The sequence below is a fragment of the Taudactylus pleione genome, unplaced genomic scaffold (assembly GCF_031769625.1).
Source record: "Taudactylus pleione unplaced genomic scaffold, aTauple2 ptg000479l, whole genome shotgun sequence".
NCBI lineage: Eukaryota > Metazoa > Chordata > Amphibia > Anura > Myobatrachidae > Taudactylus > Taudactylus pleione.
In genome coordinates, this window is record NW_028284881.1 from 12,507,128 (window position 1) to 12,532,348 (window position 25,221).

Sequence of the window (25,221 nt, forward strand, 5' to 3'; positions counted from 1 at the left end):
ATTGGAGTCTCAAGGGTGCTCTCTGTTTTATATGGTGGTCACAGGGTTACTCTCCATTATGTGTCACAATCAAAAGGATGCTCTCTGTATTGTGTGGTAGTCACAACGATTCCCTTTGTAAAGTGTTGTGGCCCCGTGTTATGTAGCATTCACAAGGATAGTTACACTGAATGCTTGCTGTAATGTGCAACAGACATAATCATGCTCTCTGCATTGTGCATCATTCATTAGGATGCTCTCTGTATTCTATTTTGGTATTTTGGATGGTGTCTGCATTGTTTATAGATCACTAATATACTCTTATGCAGGGTCTGCATTATTCTTAAGGTGACCAAATCTCTATACTTATAATAGGTTGCTCACAGCAGTTTCTTGCTTAATATTGCAGGCAGCAGCAGAACCACTTGCAGGATTGCATTGCCCTCTGATGAAGCAAATAGAAAATGTCGCACATCAGCAAAAACTGAGTGGAGCGCAGAATAGACAAAAATGCAAGATGGAAGAAGAAGCTGTTAAAAAACTACCCAAATTTGATAGGTTTTTTTCAACGAGTACAAACACCTTTGGGTTCGCAAACTGTGGAAACATCACCAAGTATAGACTGTATGGAAGACCTTTCAATGCCCATGCTGGTGTCATGCTCAGAAAATGAGGAAGTATTAACGGCCTTAGTCACGGATGATATTAATAATGAAGATACTTTTCTGCCACTGCCAGCCAGCAGCCAAACAAATATAGAAGTTAGTCAAGTTCCTGAACAAACACAGCCTCACCAGGATAACAATGTAGGCTTTCAATTACCAATTACTGCAGCACATCCCATGGACAGAGCACACTACCCTGTAAACATTGTTGATCCAGACATTAAAGCCTTCATCATAGAACATGGATCCCGCAGGCCTGTGGTGCCATTTCTACATGATGAAAACCGTAGAAGTTTTACTGAGTTCTACTATGAGAAACTGTCAGATTGTGCAATTAAAATACCAAGAATGTGGCTATGTTATTGACACCTGACCTTGCCGCACATGTGACATAGGAGCAGCAGAGAGACTTGTGCACAGCCTCACGTTGCCACTCCTTACCTCCCACCCAAGACACAGGAGGGTAGAGCTAACGGTCCAGCCGGAAACACTACGGCTCACAGAGACAGCACCGCAGCGCTCCCCTACTCCAGCATCACGGAACTAGAGAGCACACACAGCTGCTGGAAGTTGCCCACCGGTAAGCTCCACATGCGGGATGCCGCTGCAGCCTGCTGTATCTTAATAACACTGTCACTAGGGCATTTGCAGATGACAGTATAAGGAGACGTATGTTTACACATACAACGCTCCCGCGCTGTATCAAAACACTTTGACGATTTGGCCAAACACGAACCCTTCAAAGACCCCGAAGATGCTTTTAGGGTTAACGTGTTCTATGCCACACTTGATGTAGTTAACGCACAACTCAAAAACAGGTTTCAATGTATGAGGGAAGTTGTAGACAGATTTGGCATTCTTATACCTGCCAACTTGTTAAAGGCAATAGATAGATGAAGAAGTTGTAAGGTTGGCATACAAGATTGTAGAATTGTATCCAAAATTTTTGTCAAGCTCATTTGCAGAAGAGTTGCTAACCTTGAGAACTGCACTAAAGGTGGACATTCAGAAGTTAAACAACATAGCTGATTTTGCACATATGCTGATCGTGGAAAACTGTACTATTGCAAGCAGCTTTTGTAACATATGCACAGCTTATACCAGTCACAGTGGCGTCATGCGAGCAATCATTCTCAAAGCTCAAATTAATCAAGAATTACCTTCGAAGCAACATGTGTCAAGGGCGGCTGCAAGGACTTTCACATTTAAGTATAGAATGCGAGGCAGCTAGAAACTTAACATGGATAAAGTTATTGATGACTTTGCTAAAGCCAAAGCACGGAGAAAGAAGTACAGATAATTGTCAAAAGGCATGTTTTTTTTTTCTTCACAAGAAATGCTTTTTTGTTTTTAGTTTTACCAAAATGCCATGGCAGGGGAGGTGCCAGAAACTTTTTTTGGCAGGGGGGAGCAAAATTTATAGTTATGCCACTTGCGCTTAGTGCATATGGTAATTGCGATCAAGCCTCCAGAAATGTAATTTCAAGAGGTATTTTCAGCATAGTGCATCCCGCCCATGAAGTGAAATGTCTCTAACAACTGATTAAAGTCTCCTCATTTTGATTATTATGGTAAGAAATACATGAGACGTAACTGAGCAGTTAAATCTCCAGTCTCACTATGAGACAGGCTCAGGGTCTTATATAACTTTGGCGGTGATATTTGTATTCTAGACATGTTTAATGTTTTTCTTGTTCTTTTACCCAGAAGACATGTTAAATCTCTTCACGGAGATCCACAGTGCAGATATTACACTGACATATGGAAAAAAACGGGCGTCAGTGCAATATACGTCAGTTCTTGGGATCATGTCGTACTTTGGACTCTTAAACCACTCAGGAGAACATGTAGTGTAAAACCTCTTGGACTTTAATATTGAATTATGAGATTTATACAGAACATTAAATGTGCTTGTGTTATCAGCAATAAAATATATAAAACATGATATTGCCTGTGATCTAGATACAGGTGGGTGGGGAAACAGTCAGAAATCTCGATGCCTGTCATTTTACCTATGCCGGGAGACCGGTGCCCGGCATCCTGATAGAAGGGATGCCGGGTGCGGACAGACGCACGGGGGGTTAGGTTTAGAGCTAATGGGGTGACTCACGGTTAGGCACCCCCCCGGGAGGTTGGGGTCAGGCTAGGGGAAGGGGGGGTAGGGTTAGTCACCCCCGGGGGGAGGTTAGGGTTAGGCACTGCCCCAGGGGACTTTGGGTGGATTCGGATTTCTGGAGTACCAAACCGCACATCTCTAATATAGATATGACGTCATTATGAGATCGCAGGGCTTGTTGTGCAGATCTCATACTGACATGCACTCCACAACAGCGAAAAACACACCCTAATGGTCTTTAGGTCAGCAGTTCTCAGTCATTACTCATCTGGGTACCCCCTGGCAGCACATTGGCATTATCTGTACCCCCAGGATTTCCAAAGCAAAACATTTGTAATAAATATAATTGCTGTTAGATAAAATGTTTACTCTGCTATATAGAAAAGCGATAAAATACTGTATTAACAAGAATTTAAAAAAGACCCCATAGTATTAGAATGAATTGAAATATAAAAAATTGAAAGAAATGGGGGCCTATTCATCATACCTTAAAACTCTCTGGAGGTAATTAGGTTTAGAACTCGCATGAAGTTCTACCTAATTACCAGAGGAATTCATCATTCCTCCTCTCCATAACTATCTATTCCGAAAAGCTGTCATTTTTGCAATTACAGCTTTTCAGGAAATAGATAGTTATCTCTACTCTAACTTACCGCAGCTGGAATCTGTGCTGCACATGCGCTGTTACATATGTAAAGCCAGCACATGTGCAGCACTGCCTACAGTGGCGGCAAGTTTGTGTGTCCCCCAGCCCCCCTCCCCTCACCTCCCCCCATCCCCACACTTACCTGCCTGCTCCAGCTGCAGTGGCTGTGCTGTCATGTGTTCTCCCAACAGCATTGCGAATTCAGGCAATATCACAGGGATTTACTAAAAATCCCTTGCAAGGGACAGAGCTTGTGATAAAGCTCTGTCCCTACGAATGCCCTCTGCAGCCTTATCACAGTAGTTTTTGCAAAAAATACCATGACAAGTGCCCGCGTATGTGCCGGCTGGCCGCCGCTAAGCCCCTCCCGCACGATCGCGACCCCCTCTTACCCCCCCAACCAGCTGACCGGAGGGAGGATATCACCGGAGCCCCGATCTCTGGTCCATGGACTCAGGTAAGTTTTTTTTTTTTTGGTAGTGATCAGCATGTGGTCTGTTTAGACCACACAACTGATTGCTGGGGCCGGCTCCGGGCTCTGCCTGTTAGAGCGGAGCAGGAGTCCGGTAACCGGGGGAGACCCTGGATAACGCCACCTCCAGGTGGCATTATTATCAGAGGGCTTCCCCCGGTATTTTTCACAATTTATTTTTAGTAACTTGCAAACAGATCGCATTTCCCATTACAATTATGGGAAATGTGATCTGCTTACTAAAAATATGTGATAATTAGGGCCAGTAGTAGAATTTTACGAATTCTACTCCAATTGCCCTTTAGTAAATTTAGGTGAAACTAAAATAATGTGAAAATGGTGTGAAAACACCCTTTTTCACTTTTAATAAAAATAATGATAATAAATAGAGCCGTAAGTGGATCACATGACGTATAGATGTTTCATGATGGGTTTTAAGTTATTTGGAGTGAGCTCATCATTATCTATAAAGTCTTTAAGAGCACTAGTATGCCTTGCAAGTGCCTCAGGATCAGCAAATGTCAGAGCTTTTGCTGCTTAACATAGCATTGCCCTTTAGAAGGTGTTTATTAGCCAGGATATGATAAATGACCTGTATGTACTCAGGCCCTGATTCAGAGCCGGTCGCTCTGACAGAGCGCTCGCTCTGGATCAGGGCCAGTCTTTTTTTTTTTTAGAATGGCCTCCTGGCCGCTCGCATAGCTGTGGGTGACCACCCACAGCTATAGCGAGCGGCCGGGAAGATGGTCGCGATGGTCAAGACCATCGGGCTTGCGTCGAGACCCTTGTGGTAGGGTGTTGTTGCCGAAAGCTCTCCCACTGACATCACTTGTGATGTCAGTGGGGTCGCCCCCAGACGGTAGGCGTTCTCATGGGAACGCCTCCGTCTGGGCAGCCACCCCCCCGGCCCGCCCACCAAAGGGGGCATGCTGTCACTCAACATCGACAGCACGCCCCCTCTGGTGCGAGACCCGGAGCGACGGCGCGCCCGTCGCTATCCGGGTCTCACGCATGCGCACGATGGAGCCAGCTCCGTCATGCTAATGCGCTCTGGGTCACCATCGACCCGGTTGCGAGCACTCAGCACTTACAACCGGGTCTGAATCATCCCCTCAGTGTCCCTCCACTCTGCCCTCTTCCAGGATGATGGCACTGGATGAGGCAGACCACTGCAGCCGATACCACATCTGAGTTATTGCTGTGCAGATTTACCACTAATGACAAGCAATGCTCCTTAACTAGTCTGGTGATGGGACTAAATGGAAACACTCTGCAGTGCTGACCTAGCTCCCCAAACAGCTAAGTTGCATGGCGTTGAAGGACTTGGTTTGCATTATTTAGATGTCTTGTAGTGTAGCTGAGGATTTTATTATATTTGCACCAAGTTTTCTCTTGTATTTGAACTTTGATCACTAAAACTCTCAGGATGATGGGAATCAAGGCCGGATCTTCTTTCTTCATCTCCCGCACGAGTGTCTTTATAAATGCATTCCTGAATGTCATAGCCGTGTTTGGTAAGGCTCTTGTGAAACATTCAATGCACTCTATAACCTTGAGGCGAGAATTAGATATCAAGGTCATCCATTATGGGTAAAATGTTGTTAACAACTACATTTGGCAGGTCTCCAGAGACACAATCAGGATATGACATAAGAGCCACACATATTGTAACACTTGTAACTTTGTTTTGTAAATCATGTGAGTTATTCAGTGGCCTAAGCAGACCCAGCATTTTTCTCCAGTCTGGACAATACTTTTAACAAAGTTGTCAGCACATTCCTATTCATTATACAAACTGTCAAATGGAACGGTCTTGTATATCGCTCCAGGGCCAAATGTAATTAGTTGTTTTGGTCAAAGCCGTAACTAGACTTAATGGTGCCCTGTGCCAGAGAGAGCATTGGCGCCTCACCAACGATTTTTCAAATAGGGACATAAGATAGTGCACCTGAAAAAGAGCCGTGGCCTCATGGGGAAGGGCCAGGGAAGAGATAGGGGAGACTAGGAGATGCTGGGGATAAAAGAAGAGGAAGCTGCAAGTGAGAGTGATAATAAACAGGAAAATTGACAGGCCCAAACAGCACCCTCCTGCCCTGTGGTGCCCTGTGCTATGGCACTTTTTGCACCACCCTAGTTACGGCCCTGGTTTTGGTGATACCTTGGGTTCCTGGTCTGCGCTGTTCACATTACTTCTATGGGGTATAAAGCTGCTGTGATGGCCAGCCAGTAAGGAATTCACTTGGTGTATGGTGGTAATGGTTATCTGTTTATCCTCAGTACTGGTCCTGGTTTGTATTTTCCAGCTGGTGAGTATAGTGCAGGCTTTTGTAAATAAGCAGGACTTCCACAGGCCACAGCAGCATTAGCAATGAACATAGAAATAACTCTCTTGGTGCTGGATGTGTTACAGTCTCCATTTGTGGACATATCAGAGATAACAAATACACCTCTGAGTGAAGGGCACAGTGGTATAAGACATTATAGCAGCCAACGTGGTAAATGCAGACAGTGGAAGGAAGCACCCACGTACCTGAATAGTAGTCACAAGCTCCGCAATGGTGATCTCCATGTAGTCCCTGGCTAGGTAGAAAAGCACCTTGCTGGCTGTTAGCCAAATGCATTCAGTGTTACCCCGCTCTGCTTCTATCATTGCTATTATAATAACAGGGATGATATTTTTAATAAGCCACTTATATCCATCCTAATCTCTAAGACATGGCACAGAAAATCAAAGATCCTGTACCTATTAGTAATAACCAGCTGCCCCTTTGTGAGGACATCATTTATCATGTTAACCCAATGCACAAGTTTTACCAATGGCATATTGGCAGTCGTCTGTATTTCCTTTGTGAGGACATCATTGATCATGTTAATCATACGCACAAGGTATTCAAATGGCATAGTTGCAATGATCTCAGGCAAACACCTCTTTATCACTGGAGAGTAGAGGAGTTTCATGTCATGGAGCCAGTGGCCGAACTCCCGGAGACAATGGAGTCATTTGCCGCTAGGCGCCAGCCCTGAAGGGGGCACCTGGCTCCATTGTCATCCGGGCCGGACACTGCTGAGGAGCTACATGGAGAAGGAGCGCCGCTGATCGGCGTTCCACCTCCAGTGGAGGGCGTTCGCACCCCCTGCACCCTCCATTTGCCAGGCGCCCACTGAGTGTGTTTCCAGCGGGCTCCCGGCTCCTTCTCTCTCCCTCCCCCGGCGCCAGCAGCAGCCGGAGCTCACTCCTGAGCTCCGGGTCCCGCAGTGCACTATGGGAATGGCGTCATGACGTCACTCCCATAGTTTGGAGGAACGGGCGCCAGGGACGGAAGGCAGCAGCACTGGAGCGGGGATTAAGGTGTTATTTATTTTTTTGTGTGTGTGCGCGTGGCGGGGGTGTGTGCTCACTACAGGGGCTTACTACAGGGAGCATTACTGTGGGGGGTGCTCACTACAGGAGCTTACTACAGGGGGCATTACTGGGGGTGTGCTCACTACACGGGCTCACTACAGGGGCATTACTGGGGGTGTGCTCACTACAGGGGCTTACTACAGGGGGCATTACTGGGGGGGTTGCTCACTACAGGGGCTTACTACAGGGGGCATTACTGGGGGGGTTGCTCACTACAGGGGCTTACTACAGGGGGCATTACTGGGGGAGTGCTCACTACAGGGGCTTACTACAGGGGGCATTACTGGTGGGATGCTCACTACAGGGGCATACTACAGGGGCATTACTGGGGGTGTTCTCACTACAGGGGCTTACTACAGGGGGCATTACTGGGGGGGTGCTCACTACAGGGGCTATTACTGGGGGGGCTTACTACTGGGGCATTACAGGGGGCTTACTACTGGGGGAACTACAGGGGGCTTTCTACTGGGGGCATTACAGGAGGCTTACTACTGGGGGCATTACAGGAGGCTTACTACTGGGGGCACTATTGGGAGCACTACAACTGGGGTCACTTCAAGGGACATTACTACTGGAGCACTGCAGGGAGCATCACTACTGGGGGCACTACAAGGGCATTACAACTGAGATGTCTAAAGGGTTAAGTGTGACATTGTTATCTGGTCCTTACCAGAAGATGTTATTCAGTCTTTTCAGGTCCTTATTGGATATGTGAATAAGATCCTTTTTGGACGAAGTTAAGCTGGTCGGAAGATGTCAATCAGGTCATCAGAAGATATTTATCAGGACCTTATTGGAAGATGTTAATCTAAGGTCCTTATCAACAGTCGTTTTCCAAAGTCGCCTAACTCAAATAAGCAGGAATTACTCAGTGAGTATCAATGAGACAGAATGTCACCACAAAGTAGCTGCCAATAGCTGGGCATCCTTTATATAGGGCTGTGGCCTGGATTGTGACATCACAATGCATGTAGTGTTGGATTAACAACAGGGTAGCCAGGGCAGTCATCCACTGTGACATAATGTGAACTGGGGCCCTACAGTATGTTTAATAGATTTGTAGTGCTGGGACTGATGTTATTAAAAAGTATAATGTATCAATACTATCACCAGTATATGAATTTGATAATTTTATTGTGAAGGCCTCTCCCACATATGAGCTTCCCTGGGGCCCCCACAAAACTGAATCCCACCCTGTATGCATGCAGGCAGCAGCTAGGGATGGCTGCAGCTTAGATCAGCTTTGTGCCCTAACTGCCACATTTATATAGCATCAGTACATGTTTTTGTGAACCCATCGGTAACTGCACAGATAGAACATTCACCAAGGATAAAGCTGCTAACCTTTAATAACAACACTGTCACCTCCATCTGCTATAACTGTCATTATTAGAAATAAGGGGCAATAATACGAATTCCCTCTAATACTGTAAGGTCAATGGTGCAAGGCTAGCTTTACCTTTTGTTTCTAGTCACTGTATATTATAAGGGCACAGTCGTGCCCTTATATTAAGGCTGAATCGGAAAAAAAATGGAAATCTCCATAGAGAATTCTGGAGGGGGGGGGGCATGGTGTTTAAGGGGCTGCACCCCAAAAAAGCTATTGTAGGTACCGGGCTGAAATTTGGCACGGGTGGGTAGAACTGTCACTTGGTGCTGCCTGACAAATTTCAGGGCAAAAACATAAAAAATTAGGATTTGGGAAAGTCTGTCAGTTTTTTCTGACACTCAGTTATGACCACTTTTCTGCTGTTCTCTATGGGGGATTTTTGGGAAGGCATAACTCAGGGTAGGGGGTGAATTTAGACCTGGGGTTTGTTTTATTAGGTAGCTATTGTACCAGGGTAGGGCCTTTTGGGGTTCGGGTAATTGAGAAAGTCACCGTTTTTAAACTATTACCTCACAATTGTGCCATTATAGAGATAGGAAGATACAATTCCTTGCGCAGTCTCAGTAGGAGCCTCCAGCAGGTGTACTCACTGTGGCTTCACTTGGGTGCACCAAGATGGCTGTCCTCTGAGGCCGTACCGGCGGTGGGCTCAGGGAAGGAAGCAGTTGTTATCTGCAGCCGGGGGAGGGGGGATAGCGGGCATTAGCTGCGGCCGGGACCCAGGGATGGTAGCGGGCAGTAGCGGTGGCGGTGGTGCAGGGGGCAGGACCCGAGGGAGGTAGCAGGAGACAGATGCAGGCTCGGAACTCAAAGATCTGTGATAACTGTATTTGTGTTTAAATAAACAAACACAGAAGCAGGGAGACCCATCTGCGCTCCTGTGTTTAAAACAAAAAACGTGTGTAAAAAATAAATCAATTCCCCCCCCCCCAAAAAAAACAAAAAAAAACAAAAAAAAACAACCAGCACCAGACTTTGGAGACCCAGTACTGGTTGTACTAAATACAGGGGACAAATGATGTAGGGGTCCCCGTATTAAGCACACTCAGCACCAGGCTTTTCAGAACCAGTCCTGGTTGCCAAAATATGGGGAACAAATGATGTAGGGGTCCCCCGTATTCAGCGCAACCAACACTGGGCTCTGAGCTGGTCCTGGTTCTGGAAATACAGGGAGGGAGGGAAAAAGCATAGGGTCCCCCTGTATTTACCAGAACTAGCACTGGACCCTTTCTAGCGGTGGATAGACAAGAGGGCCCTTTCACCGGGTCCCCCAGCCGAAGAATCACCACTGACCGCTAGTCAGCACAGGCCGGGGATCCCTGGTGAGCTGGAGACGATGCCCCCCAATAAGGGGGTTCCCCTCTCCAGGGCACCCCAGGCTGATAGCCCTGGGCTATCCCCGGCACCACTGGCCGGTGGGTGCCAGGTTGATTATATAAAGTGTGGTGCAAGTACAGAGTTAAAATATTGGCTTTTGCTGTGGAACTAAAGTTCCAAGCATTCTGGTACTTGGAGAACCACAAGTACCAGCATGTGGGGCATAACAGGCCTGCTGGTACCTGTGGTTCCACAGCAAAAGCAGTATTAAAAAACAACAGAACACACACACACCATAGAAAGTAAAATTTTATTCAAACATACACACACACTATTGCACATACTCACCTATGTATCCCTGTAGCCCATCAGTCATCTTCTCCATATAGATAACCCAATGGTGTTCTTGTAATAAAAAATCCATACTCACCTCACCTCCTATGCGTGGATCAGGTCCTCTTCAATCCATGAAGGCAATCCAGGGTCTTGGCAAAAAAAGTAAATATACGTTGACCAGTAAACTTTAGTACTGTCCTTGAATGACAGCTCTGCCGCAGGATTTCAGTACAGAAATCCCAGTGCGGAGCGCTCATTGGCTGATAAAGGCGAGGCCTCTCAGCCAATGAGCTGTTCTCAACATTGACTTCAATGGTCAGAACAGCACGTGCCCATTTAAGAAAATGGCACCTCAGTGCCATTATTTAAATTCAAAGATGTCCGCCACGGGACAATCACGTCATCGCCTCGCCCCCTCGGGCTGGAATATATAAAGCCAGCGCGAGGTGCCCTCCTACCAGTCCGGCGGCCGGGTGGCAGCAATAAAGAGCTGCCGAAGACAGAAGATGCCGGGGTTCTCAAAGTACCAGCATGCGGGGGAAGCTTGCTGGGACCTGTAGTTCTACTGCAAAATACAATATTGTACCTCTATCTTTTTACACCACATTACACTATCAACCCGGCACCCAACGCCCCAGGGGTTCCAGGGAGAGCCCCGGGCTATTGGCCTGGGATGTCCTGAAGAGGGGGACCCCTTTAGTGTGGGGGGGTCCCAGCTCCCCAGGGACCCCGGCCTGGGCTTACTAGTGGTCAGGGTTAATGCTTCGGCTGGGGGGCCCGGTGAAAGGCAGTTTCCACATATTTTAAGGGCAGAATTCAGTAAAAAATATGTCATTTAGTATTAATAAGTATAAAAGGTATATAATTAGTTATTACTTACGATACATTATTCAGTTATTAAATTAGCTATATTTGCTTAGGGGTATAATATTAATATTGGCAATAAAACCCCCATGGTTTATCAGGAATGCATTACTGCTCCTCTATATAATGTACCCCATCGCTATATTAGAACCTGGATCTCCTGGACTAACCACATTCAGGCTAAACCTCCACTGAATACTATATAATTAGCATTTTTGTGCTACCATATAAACCTAGGGCCTGATTCAGACTTGGGAATAGAGTGAGAGATCTCTCTCAACTGATCATCTTCGTGAAACAATGCTGCACTGCAGGTGGGGCAGATTTAAAATTTGCAGCGAGATTTAGATTTGGGAGGAGTGTTTCCAAACTGACATCTAAATTGTAGAGTAATAAAAAGCTACCAGTGTTTACCCCACATGTAAAATAAATGTATGTATTTACACCCCTTGCATTGCAATATGGTTTGTTCAGGTTCCCAAGTCTCAATAAGGCCCCTAGTCTATAGCAAATACAGCCCTCATCTTCCCTAATGCTGGGCACACACTAACATATATATTGGCTGATCAATTGATCGACAAATATATTGGGTGCCCATAGGCCAGTGTGTACCAGCGATATGTCTGTGAACGACGTCGTTCGGACATATCGCGTTGGCTCTGCTGCACAGCTGATGGCAGATATATCTGCTCAGTGTGCTGTGTGTACGGGCGGTCTGCCAACCGTCCATACACTTTCAGCGGTGGCCGCTGTGAGGGGGGGTGCGACACGCCTCCAGGACAGCGAGACCCGCGGCCAGAAGACAGATGATGGTTGTTCGGTGTGTATGAAAGACCATCATCTGCAGATCAATCGATCTGCAGATATATTTGTTAAGTGTGCGCCTAGCTTAAGCTGCTTCTGTCCTGTTGTACTTTAGTTGAAATATTCTCGATAAAAAGACTTTAAAATAAATAAAATAACTGTATAACCTGCTGTAGCGCAAAATATTCAAGTGCCTATATTGAGAAGGGGAGAACCTGTAGCCAGTACTGTGCAGGTGTGGCCAATGCCATGTGGGTGTGACCAGTGCTGAATGGGCATAACCAGAGGTATCAAGGCCCTATAGCAACATTTCCTAGGGGCCCCCATAGGTCTACCTATACAGTGCCCCTGTGGCTGTGCTCATTATGCAATACCCCTGTAGTTGTGCCCCTTATACAATTCCACCTGTAGTTGTGCCCATTAGGCAATGCCCCCTATATTAAAGCCCCTTATGCAGTACCCCCAGTAATGCCTAGTAGTGCCCCTTATGCTGTGCCCTCAGTAATACCCCTAGTAGTGTCTCTTATGCTGTGGCCCCCCTCCCCTGTGCAGTACTTACCGGACTTCACACTAGCTGCTGGGCAATGCTCCAGTCTACACTGTCAGCTCTCCCGCATAGACGCTGCCACTGACTGGTTCCAACTAGATCTAGCAGCAGGCACAGGCTCCGTTCATCACAGGTGACGTCACCCGCGCACTGCATCACTGGGAATACTGGCCTCCAAAGCGATCAGAGGTACATTTAGTCTCTGATCACTTCAGAGACCAGCGTTCCCGGTTGCACCAGCAAGTCTTGGCCGGCCATGCTACAGAGGGTGCAGGGGATGCTTGCTGGGCTGGCGGGACTCCTAAGCAGTCAGGCCCCATAGCAAACGCACCCCCTGCATTCTCTATAGTTATGCCACTGGCCAGAGCCATGTGGGCGTGTACACCCGTACACTTTCAGCCCCAATATCTCTCTAAATGCATATAAATAAAAAATTGTATTTTTGTGACAAAACGAAAAAAAAAAAAAAAGTTAATACCTGTGATTTATATCTGACTGCGTGGTCATCTAGGCAGCTGGTCATTATCATGCTGACATAATGATGGGCCTATTTTTATGTAGAGGCCTTAGATATACATTATAAACTCCCAATCTATACATATATAGTAAACTGCATTCGTGCCCTTTTATGTTAAATCAATAACAGCATTGTTTGTACCATCAATATTTTTCATTTGTTCTTTTATATCTAGATAGTCAACAAGCAGCCAACAGGAAGATAGAGGAGAGATAATGGGCAAATGTATGAATGTGTAGGCACGAGATATGCAGACAGAATAAAAGGGAGCCAGACAATACAGGTGCAGACAATACCACCTGCTTTCTCCTACAGTTTAAGCAGGCCACTGAGTTTTTTTCTAAGACTACCTTTTAAGCTGGGGACACATTAGGACAACGTATAGGCCTGTCCTATATGACAATTAGTAAGTGTATACACACACACTAATTGTTGGCCCGATGTGTCGTGACTGACGTCACAACTGGGTGGGCATTTACATGTGCCCGCCCAGTTGAGCTGTCAGTCAACGGCGGCCTCTGCAGCAAGTGTATGGTGGTCAGCTGAATGTGTAAGGGGCATTATGGTGTGTAGCATAATGTGTAAGGGGCATTACTGTGTTTGCCATGTGTTATAAGGGGAATTACTGTGTTTACCATGTGTTATAAGGGGCACTACTGTGTGTTGTAACGTGAATAAGGGACACTACTGTGTGTTGTAATGTGACACAGTACACTGCACAGTACTGTGCAGTGTACTGTAAGTGGCACTACTGAGTGGCGTTATTTGAATAGGGGATATTATTGTGTGGTCATGCCCCTTCCATGTGAGACTACACCCTTTTGCTCTCAATGTGTGCCTATGCAGCATGCTCTTCCTGCTTGAGGTATGAGGGGGCACCAAAACGTGTAGTTACGGCTGTTTCGGTGTGCACAGATGTCTCCTCTGTGTTCAGCATCCCTGTCCTAAAATAAATCCTGGCTAGGGCTTGGTCAATTGGAAAATGCCTTCCCTTTTCTTTGCCTGTGACCTACACCAATGAAGTGCCAGCTTTATCTAACAGAAACCAACCAAATACCAAACATCTGACTATCGCATGTGTTTGAATTCCTTACAGGATGAGCTTAATACAGAGAATTATGTACACTCATATGTTATTCTTATATTATATTTGAGCAACCCTGACCTCACCGCACATCACTGTTAAGTGGCATGAGTATTTTACTGATGGAGTGGGATCAGTTGCTCTGTGAGAGATTAGATCTTCAGATCCCACTTTGCATTTCATCTTAATGAGCCTTGTGTGACAGTTTCCCAAGTCTGATATTGACTGTCATATTCAAGGGTCTATTCTATACATTGTAGTATACTGAACTGTACTGTACTGTGAGGTTTCCCTGGCACTCTCTTTCCATTCTTTTTTGTTAATTGGTGAAAAAATGTAATAAAAACTAAATAAAAAAATGGGTTCATAAAAAAAGTCATAGATGTGCATAAAACAATTATAGATTGATATATTATAATCCTTCATAAACGAGGGCTGATTGAAAAGTATTGAGACTGCCTCTATTTTTCTGTCCCATAGGTAGATGTGGCAATGCTATGCTAGTTATTGTGAAGCGTATACATCAATGTGTCCGAACCTAAGGTTCAACTGCTGTAGTCTTCTTTGGGCACAGTGAGTGGAAGATCTTCGTACGATTCATAATGGCGGATGAGGAAGATGTGTCTGTGAGATTACGTCAGAGATGTGTGATTGAATTTTGTGTTAAACTTGGAAAAAGCTGAAATGAAACTAATGAAATGTTAAGGCAAACATATGATGGAGAAACAAATAGCCGTGCTGCAGTATTTCGGTGGTGGAAGCACTTCAAAGTGGGTAATACGCAAGTGACTGACGAAGCGCGTTCTGGGGAGACCATCCACCACGGTTACTGATGTCAAGATTGCCAAAGCTGTGGAGATGTTGCAAAATGACAGAAGGTTCACTTTACACAAACTTTTCGCTTCACTTTGCATCTCATTCAAAACGGGTTCAGCCTATTGTGAAAAAGGAACTCAAAATGCATCGTGTGTGCCAGGTGGGTACCCAGAGATCTCACAGAAGAGCAGATGCGATGATGAGTTGAATCGTGCAAGAACACAGTTCAAATGTCAGAGAGGATACTCGATTTCCTGACATCGATTGTGACGAGTCGTGGATTTGTCATTATGATCCGGAATCCAAACAACAGTCCAGTGTAACACGTGAATATGCCTCTACCCAAAAAAATTCTGTGCGATTCCTTCGTGTGTAAAGTCATGCTTCTGTTTTTTGATGTGCACAGTATGATCCTACAGCACTGGGTTTCCCATGGACAGACAATTAATGGTGACTACTATGCAAATGTCCTGAAAACCCATTTACGTGGAGCCATGAGGATGAAAAGACCACATTTGTTGAAGAAACAGTGGTTTTTGGTCCAAGACAATGCTGGACCACATGTTGCTGCTGTTGCAATACTGAATGAAATTAATAGGACAACACTGGAACACCCTCCATATAGCCCAGACTTAGTGCCCTGTGACTTTTGGGCTGTCATGACTCTGGGAGAACTGGCCTCCTGTGAAGGAGCAGGCCCCACAGGCCGAGTCCCTGACAATACTAGTCGTGGTGGTTAAAGATAGGTTATCCTCATGAGAAGATACTAAAGCACAAAGATGAACGATGAAACGAGATAAAGATAAACAGGAACTTGATGATTTATTAATGATGTCAAACAATAAACAAAAGCAAGCTTGATGCATAGAAAGTCTGGTAGTTCACTGGACTGAACCGGATAGTGCAGTCAATGGATAACTAGAAGGGTTCAATGATGTATTCAATAATATATAAGTCCAGAGTACATTGAGAGTCACTTGACTCTATAATTGGTGTGGCACTGGAATACATCCGATGTAGTACTAAATAGAACTTCACAGTAAAGTCAATGTAGAACTGGAATTGAATCCAATGCTTGTACTGAATTACACTTGAGAATATAATCAAAGCTTATCTGATGTTTGTACTGAACTGAACTTGACAATATAGTTGATGCGGTACTGGAATGTATCCAATATTTGTACTGGGTTAAACTTGACAATCAATGCAGTACCAGAGTGTATCCGATGTTTGTACTGAGCTGAACTTGACAATAAAGCGATGGTGTACTGCAATCACTAAGGAATCCCTGGGTTGAGCCCAGGGGACAAATCATAAGAGAGCAAAGTCCAAAGCAGTACACAGGACTGGACTAATCCAAGAGATATACTTCAGGACACGTTACTAGAACAGCAGGAAACAATGAAGATGCACACAGGGTCTGGAACAACACGGAACATACAGGAGCCATGGCAACCTAAGGAAACATTGCACAGACACTGACTATGTGCACTGAAGAGACTTAAATACCCCACCCTGGTTGCTGGTTGGATGGCAACTCCCAGCCAACTCCGGAGACAGGACAGGATTGGAGTACACCACATCACATGATCCAAGGCAAGATGGCTGCGCCCATGATCAGGAAAAGTCAGCATGGATGCAGCAGAGCAGTGCCATGCTGACAGGGAGACAACAGATGTGGACACAAGCAGAGCACCGGAACCTGGCTAGGTAAGATGCAGCTGTCTGGGACCTTCGCTACGGCCTGACAGCCTGGGTCCTGACATGGGCATTCCCAATCCCGAAAAAACAACTGTACGGAAAGAAGTTCTCGGAAAAGGGCCCTAGACTGCACACCGTGAATATATATAATGGAAGGTGCTACCTGTTGAGACTATTGTTGCAGACACAAAAAGAAAAATTACATGTGCACAACTCCAACATTACTAATTATGTATACACATATATATATCTGTGATATATGTTACTGATATATATATATATAATAGAGGTTTTAGCATAATCATGGCCAAGGTTATGGGCCTACCCACCGTGTCCAGGTAACCTCTTAGGGTAGGTCCCTAACATTCTGGGGCTAAAATCCAAAGCGCAGGACACCCCCAAACCAGCCCAGCTGAGCCACCCCAGGACATCACTCTATTGAGAAAGGTGAAAGTGTAAAAGAGTGTTAGAGAGGAGCAGCTACTGCATATATTAGAAGTGAGGTGAAAAATAGAGGTGTGAAAATATTACATATATTATAAACAAATAAAAGTGCAAAAAATGTGTTATAATTCGATGCCCTGAAGCCACCCAACCAAAGCAATCCAGGGGACCCACGCCCCAAAAATCAACCCATAGCTGCACTATATAAATTTGTAGGACTTGCGTAAATAGGGCCTTTTGCAAAAGTGCAGTCAAAATGCCAGAATCCCTGCTTAAAACCAATGGGGGGCAGGTGGGGAGGGGTGCTAGCCTAGGCTGAAGGAGTCTCATGCTTTCAGGTGTGCATATGAGCACACTAAATAGAGTATACGGAAAGAAGCTCTCAATAGATGATGAAGTGAAAAATGCCACAGCTGCAACACTAAAAGTGATGTCAAAACAGTCTACTGCACGTCTTGAAATCATTGTAGAAATGCTGCAAAACATGTATTGAATGTGAAGGATGCTACTTTGAAAAAGAAAATCAGTCTCATCACTTTTCAATCAGCCCTATATAAAAGGACTGATATACTGCATAGCATTATACATTGTGATAAACATACAAATAAATTGTGTACAAGAAACCCCTGCCTACACAAGCTTACAAAAAAGGGTGGTGTACAATGTTATATAACGGTAGCAGAATAGCAATTGCAGTTGTTGGTGGGGAATGCGTGTGTGGCTATGATCAGACACCAATATCAGAGCAGTTATTGGTGACTGAAATTTCTGTGTATGGTTGTAGTGAGGAGAAACATTGGAAGGTAGAACTGCAGAGACACAGATGATTAACTACAGTGGTGTGCAAATTAATTGCAACAATGTAACCTTTCGTGGTTTTATATATTGGGGCTAAATAGAAAAAACACCAATTGTGCTGGCCATACACGCTACAATTATCGGGGCGTTCCGCCTGATATCGGCGGATCGCCCCGATAATTGTAGCATGTGGGGGGGGCAACCGAGGGTTAAATATTGCTCGGTCGGGCATGCCGGATTGTCCAGCATGCCCGTCTGATGCGACATTTCCCGGTAAACTGTCGGCCGCATCGGGCAGTGTATACCCAGCCGCGGCCGACAGACAGACATTTCCTGTGTTCCTTCCTACGGAAGGAACAGGGAAATGTCTCTTCCCCCGGGGGCGGAGCGCAAATGTCTGCCGAATACACTGAGAGAAATCTCACAGTGTATGCCGGCGACATTTGCGGCTGGCAGCCGGCCAGATAAAATGTCTGTCGGTCTGACAGGCATTTTATCTGATCGTGTATGCCCAGCATTAATATTTAAGGTACTACAGATCTTTTGGAGTCTGTAAATGTAGTGTTTCAAGGCCCCTTAACACTCACAGTGAAACCAGATCTGTGTTGCTGAAATGGAAGGGGAAATACGGATACAAATGTAGAACGACACCCTAAACTGTCAATCTATTGATTAGAAAAAGTGTTATATGACCTGATAAAACCAGTAAGGACATACAAATAAGACTTAGCAGCTGGTAGTGTACTGATTGGGTCTTCAACAGTGTAGCACAGACTTCTAAATGCGGGAAGAACTGCAAGAAGGCCGAGTAAAAAATAAAAGTAAGAAAACTAATGAAAAACAAGTTCTTGCAGTGAAGGGTAGTCATTATTATTTTAATACTTTGTAAATATTTCTATTTATTAATAATCAAAATACAGATAAAATCAATAATTTGCCCCATTTAAGTGCACAAATCTGTAGTCACTGAAGATATTTTTAAATCAGAGTTACTGGCAACCATGACTGTCCTTCACTATTTACATTAACTGTTGTTGTGGAGAAAAGCTTTGCTGTTATACAGCATGGGCACTTGGCTTTTATGCCATTAAAATTGCACTGAAACTAAGATACCCCTACGCCTAGATCCCTCCTGAATTGCACTGCATGGCCATTACTGTGCCCCTGACCAAGTTAGGCCTATTAATAAATCCTTCCTCCCTGACAACATGCTTATCCGCTAGCTCTGTACTACCTGACTAATCTATGTCTCACATCGTCCTGTTAGACTGACGCAGTGGTGCCGCTTTGCTGCCATTGAGAACCTGGTGGGTCACCACAAGCCTTCCCCACTATCAGCCCATGTGGGTAGCATTCCTGCTGCCTCCTATCCCATGCTGCCTCAGCATGGGCGCCACCATCTTGGCCATATCACTTCCACCAATTAGGTATGCAGTTCTGACCACCTGAGTTATACAGCCTATAGAATAGGATGCCCTATATAAAAGTCAGCTCCTGTGTTCTGACCTTTGCCAGAACAGTTTCCTGGCTCCAGGCTGTATCTGCAGTTATGTTCCTGTTCAGTTCACCTGTGCATTATCCTCAGCCCTGCAGTTCTGTTCCTGTTCAGTTCCCCTGTGCGGTTATCATCGACCTTGCAGTCCTGTTCTACTCAACTCACCTGTGCGGTCTCAGCCACAGCTCTGTCATGAAAACTACCGCAGCAGCAGTAACAGTCATCAGCAGAGTTCCCAACTACCAGCACAGATTACAGTACTCTCTCCAATCATCAGCACAGACATCAGTACTATCTGCTGTAGTGATCAGCGCTGTTCCCAACTACCAGCACTGACACAAGGGGTATATTTACAAAGGTGCAGGTTTTTAGAAGTGTTGTTGTTGGCCACAGCAACCAATCAGATTTTAGCTATTATCTGCTAGAAAGTGATAGATATATGATAAGTACAATCTGATTGGTTGCTATGGGCAAAAACTCCACTTCTAAAAACTTGACTTAGTAATAACTCTTTTCCACCAAAAACCCAGATCCGACCTTGGTTTTTGGAAATGGTTCCAACCCAGGTCAGACCCCATTTACACTGCACCTTCGATCTGGGTTACTCCCAGGTCAGCCCTGTTCACACTGAACCCAGATCTGCCCTGCTAAACCTGTGGTCATAAAAAGTGGGAGGTGACTGCTCCACAACCACCAATCAGCTCATTTTAGACATGAGCCAGGTTGGGTAACCCGGGTCGCGCAGTTTACACTGCACCATTACCCGGGTCCAACCCTGGTAGGTACCTGGGTTGGATTGCCGGGTCACTTGACCCGGGTTAATTTTCAGTGACCCTTTTACACTGAGCTGTGACCCGGGTAGACCCAGCAAAACCCAGCTTTTTGCTCTGGTGTAAAAGGGGTATAAATATACTCCCAGTATTCTATGATGTTTCAGCTAAACAACACTGTCTCCAAATACCAGCGCAGACATCAGTATTCTCTGCTGTACAGTTATCACCACTGTCCTCAACCCAGCGCAGTCTCCAGTTCTCATCACTGCTACAGCCTCCAGCAACGCCTTCCATATCTAGTCTTGCCTGCGGGCATCCTCGCTGTATCAGCTCAATCTAAAGCACAGAGTAACTAGTACTCTGTTCTGTCTGCTGCCTACCTTGAAGGACTACTTCCACTTGTGGCCCGTCTCCTCAGTACATCTGTACCAGCAGCATCTCTTTTCTCTCTCACATGAGGAGGTGATAAAGCCCCCAAGGCTTTCATCACTCCACTGACACCTCAGCCAATCCTACGGTCCCTGAACAGCGTTCACCCAATTCTATTGCCCCGACAATGTGTTTATTTGGCATCGTTCTTCTTGCTGGACACAGAACCAAGGCACTTCTCCACCATGTAAGCATTAGTCTATAACAAATAGGCTGAATGGGTTCAGAGACAGGTAACCATGATTAAAATTATAGGCTTGGGATACAACAAAAAAAAACAGCTTACCTTGTTAGTCAATAAATATGTATAAGTATATTCAAAACTCATATACAGATTAAAGCAACATTATTGCTCAGAAATGTGAATGGGACATACAGATATCTGTTTAGATAGTGATAAGAAAGGAAATGAGTTATTTATGGTAAGTGAAGGTCAGGCAAAGGAATTCCTCACCAAAGTGGTGGTAATGGCAGATTCACAAATTGTATGTAATATGAACAATGTTCCATTCTTACAAGAACGTGTAATGGGAACAATGAATAGAAAATAACAAAACTGTGCGATAAAATCACAAAATTAATCTAGTTGCCGTTAAGTGCTCAGGAAGGAACTCTAATCTCGTGTTTGTGTACATTGGCTGCCTCACTCCAGTTCTGCCTTCTTTGGAATTTCTATTAAAATTGATGGACATATGTAAAATAGCATTTTGTCAGTATGAAAAGCCAAGAAAAGCAAAGTTAATGCTTTTTTTTGTTTTAAGATTTACAACAGTTGTATTTTCAACTTTAAGCTGAATAGACTTGTCCCACTCATATGTACTGTGCAGTCATACGTGGTTCAAACCTTACAGAATATGCATAGATTTTAACAATGGTTCTCTTTAACAAACCAGCAAAATCCCTTTTGGTGGTGTTGTGTGCCTCGATTTTTAGGACTTATGCCGAGATTTCTACCAAAGTGCACAGACAGGAGCATCGCCTGGTAGGAAGAATTGGGCAGTATTCCTTCCTATGTAAAGAGTATGCGAAATCAAGATTTACTTTGCATAGTAAGCTCATAAAACTAAGATAAGAGGGTGGGGATGCTTTATAGCGCTTGGGATGCAGAGCCATTTACACTTTTTGCGCAGTACTATATACATACATATATACACACACACAACAGTGATGGCAGCACTCTTAGCGGCTTGTAGGCAAACAGTCTCCTTTTTGTTATCAATTATCATTTTCGCTATGATATATATTATATTATATATCTATCTATATCTAACAGGACATCTGACACATCTGTGATTAAATGGCTTCTGAAATGGATTAGAATCTCAAAAATAAAAAGGAAAACGACTAGCCAAACCATATTTGGTACTCCTGAATGTGTCCTTCTGTTGGGAAACCACGATTCTAAAAAAATAAAAATCAAACAAAACATTTCTCTATTGGATACAGACAATCATTCACATCTATGAAGCTTTAAGACTAAAAAGTGCTACTGATCCCATACCAAAGTGAACCAAAGACAATTCCATGACAGTACTATATTGACATATAGTAACAAAACTAACAGGTTCATCAAGTAAATTGCCTATTTACCAATACATAATAACCACACAACAAAATGCAATATGATGCATTAAAAATTTGCTCCTGATTAGCTGTAGTTATATAGAGGTAATTAAATAAAAATGATATAATTCAGTTGATTTATCTTGCGATATGCCCCATTTAGTAAATGTCCATGTTGTTTAATGATTATATTATGCTTAAACTATTGAATCATAGCTTAGATACAATACTCTTTACTATGCTATGACAGGGTGTTTAATCTTACACAATGGAATGTTGATGAACTTACAGACTTATAGGTCTATTTACTAAGTCTTGGATGGAGAAAAAGACCCAACCAATCAGCTCCTGTCATTTTTCAAACACATCCTGGGACATGGCAGTTAGGAGCTGACTGGTTGGGACTTTAGCTCTGTTCACTTTATTTGCATCCAAAGCTTAGTAAATAGACCCCTTAGGGCCTCATTTATCAACGAGTAATATTCTTGTTTATCACTCGTTCCGAATATTAATTGGTACTCCAAACAATCAGCTCCTGCCATGTATTTGAAAAATGACAATTTGGATCAGAGAACGAGTGATAACTAGAATATCACTCACTGATAAATGAGGCCCTTAGTTCCTATACTATAAGCACCATTCATGGATATGAACCTTAGCTGTGAATACAAAGTCTTCACTGTAATGCACTCTATTTAACAGTGCTTGTAGATCCTGCTATCATATGAATTAAAAAGGTTTATAACTACATGTGCATATATAATACATTAAATAGTATATTAATAAATATAAACATGTGATGCTATATTTAAACATTAATTCATGGTTCCAGCTGGGAAGCATTAGATTGTTCAACCAAACTCTGCTGATTGATGAAGTCAGTGTCTTCTGGGTATTGAAGCTGTAGTTCTTTATTTGCAATATAGTGATATCCAGCAAACTCTGAAAAGTAAAGGCCAATGTCTGGGTGCAGGATCCGTCCTGGAGCTGGATGTGGTTCAAGATTCTCTATGACAAAACAGCGAAAAAGAATTAACAAGAAATAAAAAAAATAAACTAAATATAAAACAACAAGACAAGCAAAACAAAACAATGGAAAAGATTAGGACAGAAACTGCAAGTATATCACCAACAGGGCAACATGTATTAAAAATCAGGACAACTGAGGATTGTATCGTTAAGACTTTACAATGTGTCAGGTGATCATTTCCTGGGGGGTTACATACAGGGGGGCAGTATCAGTGATATCACATTAAATAAAATACACAGAAATGTGTCTGAAATTCATTTTTATTTCAAGCTTGATGTTGGGGTAAACTTGGAGAAATTGAGGTCCCATGACTTGGTCCAGAGGTTTAACTATTTTGATCCAAATGTGAACCAATACCAAATACTTTAATTTTGCCATATACTGTACATAGCAATTTGCAAAAGTGAGGACAGGAGTTGACAACAATTGTCTTTTTGCACAGTAAATCAAATATCTGCATAAAATTAGCTTATTGGGCTATATCATGTCCTATAACAAGACCGCCCTAAATATGTGGGAGGAGCCAACGTGGTCTGTCACTTTCTAATGGAGTGCGCATGGAATACTTCCCATGTGTCAATTTGGGGTTTAGTAATTATTTATACATTTCAAACACAGATTATCTATTTTTTTAACTCGATAGTCTCTAGCACATCTTGGTTTACAGGGCATATAATACAGTTAACAACTTAGTAGACAAATGGATAAAATTAATTATGCACTGAATGGCCATTTCATCCTTGACCTAAGCACAGTTCTTTGGATCATGGAGCAAACAAAATATGGTTAATAAAGATTGTAATGTGTTTTGTTAAAGATATTCATATAATATAAAGAACTTGGTGCATAAGCGACAAATACAGTATACTGCCATGTATTATATTATATATGTGAGCATTAACTGATGCCTCAGGGCTGCTCGCGGGTTGATCGGGCAAATTGTAGGTCTATAATTAGACTTCCACATAAATAAACTATTCCCAAGCACATAACCTCCATTGGCTACATGTAATGCGTATATATTTCATATAATGTGCCATGGCCAATAGTTCAGTAAACAGGACTGTGGGGGCAGAAGGCAAGCCAGACCATAAGACTCCTTCAGGTGTACTATGTATAGATGCCAACATGCTGTATTCTTCACTTGGCTGTCTGTTAGGCAGCGCAATCCTGTGCCGTCACATTAGACTCTGCCTATCTCATATCAGCGGTAAGGACTGTGCTCCAATTAGGTACAATGAGTATCACGGTTGGCATGGATGCCGCACAGCAAACTGAAGCCAGGACAAGTAGCACAATATTATAAACAAAAACCAATTCTTCATTGCGACTTTATGTATTTTTGTTAATATAGTGTACATGTGCGGTGGTATACATTATACACATATAAAAATAAAATATAAAAGCAATGAAGAATGTTTTTGTATATTTACCTTTATGTGCTGCTTCACTTTGCATTGTTTTACTTTTTTTTGTTTGCTTGACCCATAACACCACTATGGTTGCTATACTCCTCTCTCTTTCTACCTACGGCAAATTTTCTACTCTATGAAGGTGGAAAAAACCTGAAATAAATAAAATAAAAGCCCCTGGGCGCCATGCTTCCTCGCTATGGTCCTGGCAGGAACTGATAACACGTCATTCAGTGTAAGAGCAAACAGGAATAGGTTTCTTATATTTGGAAAATGATACTTCTCAAAGGTTTGCTCGCTCATCTCCCTTTACCGCCAGCTCTGATGGTTTGGATTACACTTTGGCGTGCTACATTTTTATGATTTGCCAAAAAGTGCATTTGGTATCAACAAAGCTGCTCACCCTGCGCGACATAACTACAGGAGCCATCCTCCAGCAGCACGCTGTAAAATGGCTGGTTCGCTCCCTGAGGGAGGTGATGTACACCCAGGTTTTCAATCCAGTCTGGTGGCATCATACACACCGGATCCCAACCGAAGATGACGCCGCCATAATCATACCTATGAGCCGTGAAAATGTTGAGAAGAAAAAAAAAAAAAAAAAAGATTTAAAACTATGT

At 43.8% G+C, this 25,221-nt stretch overlaps 1 protein-coding gene across 1 annotated transcript in view; it reads right to left on the reverse strand.

The window, feature by feature from the left end:
- Window positions 1-18,825: 18,825 nt before the first annotated feature.
- Window positions 18,826-25,221, reverse strand: part of FBXO21 (F-box protein 21) — a 57,314-nt gene continuing 50,918 nt past the window's right edge. Inside the window, exons 11-12 of the mRNA XM_088449242.1 lie at window positions 25,005-25,162; window positions 18,826-23,167 (exon numbers count right to left, since the gene is read on the reverse strand). Of these exons, the coding sequence (XP_088305368.1) occupies window positions 22,980-23,167; window positions 25,005-25,162 (346 nt within the window). The 3' untranslated portion in view covers window positions 18,826-22,979. The remainder of the gene's footprint in view (window positions 23,168-25,004; window positions 25,163-25,221) is intronic.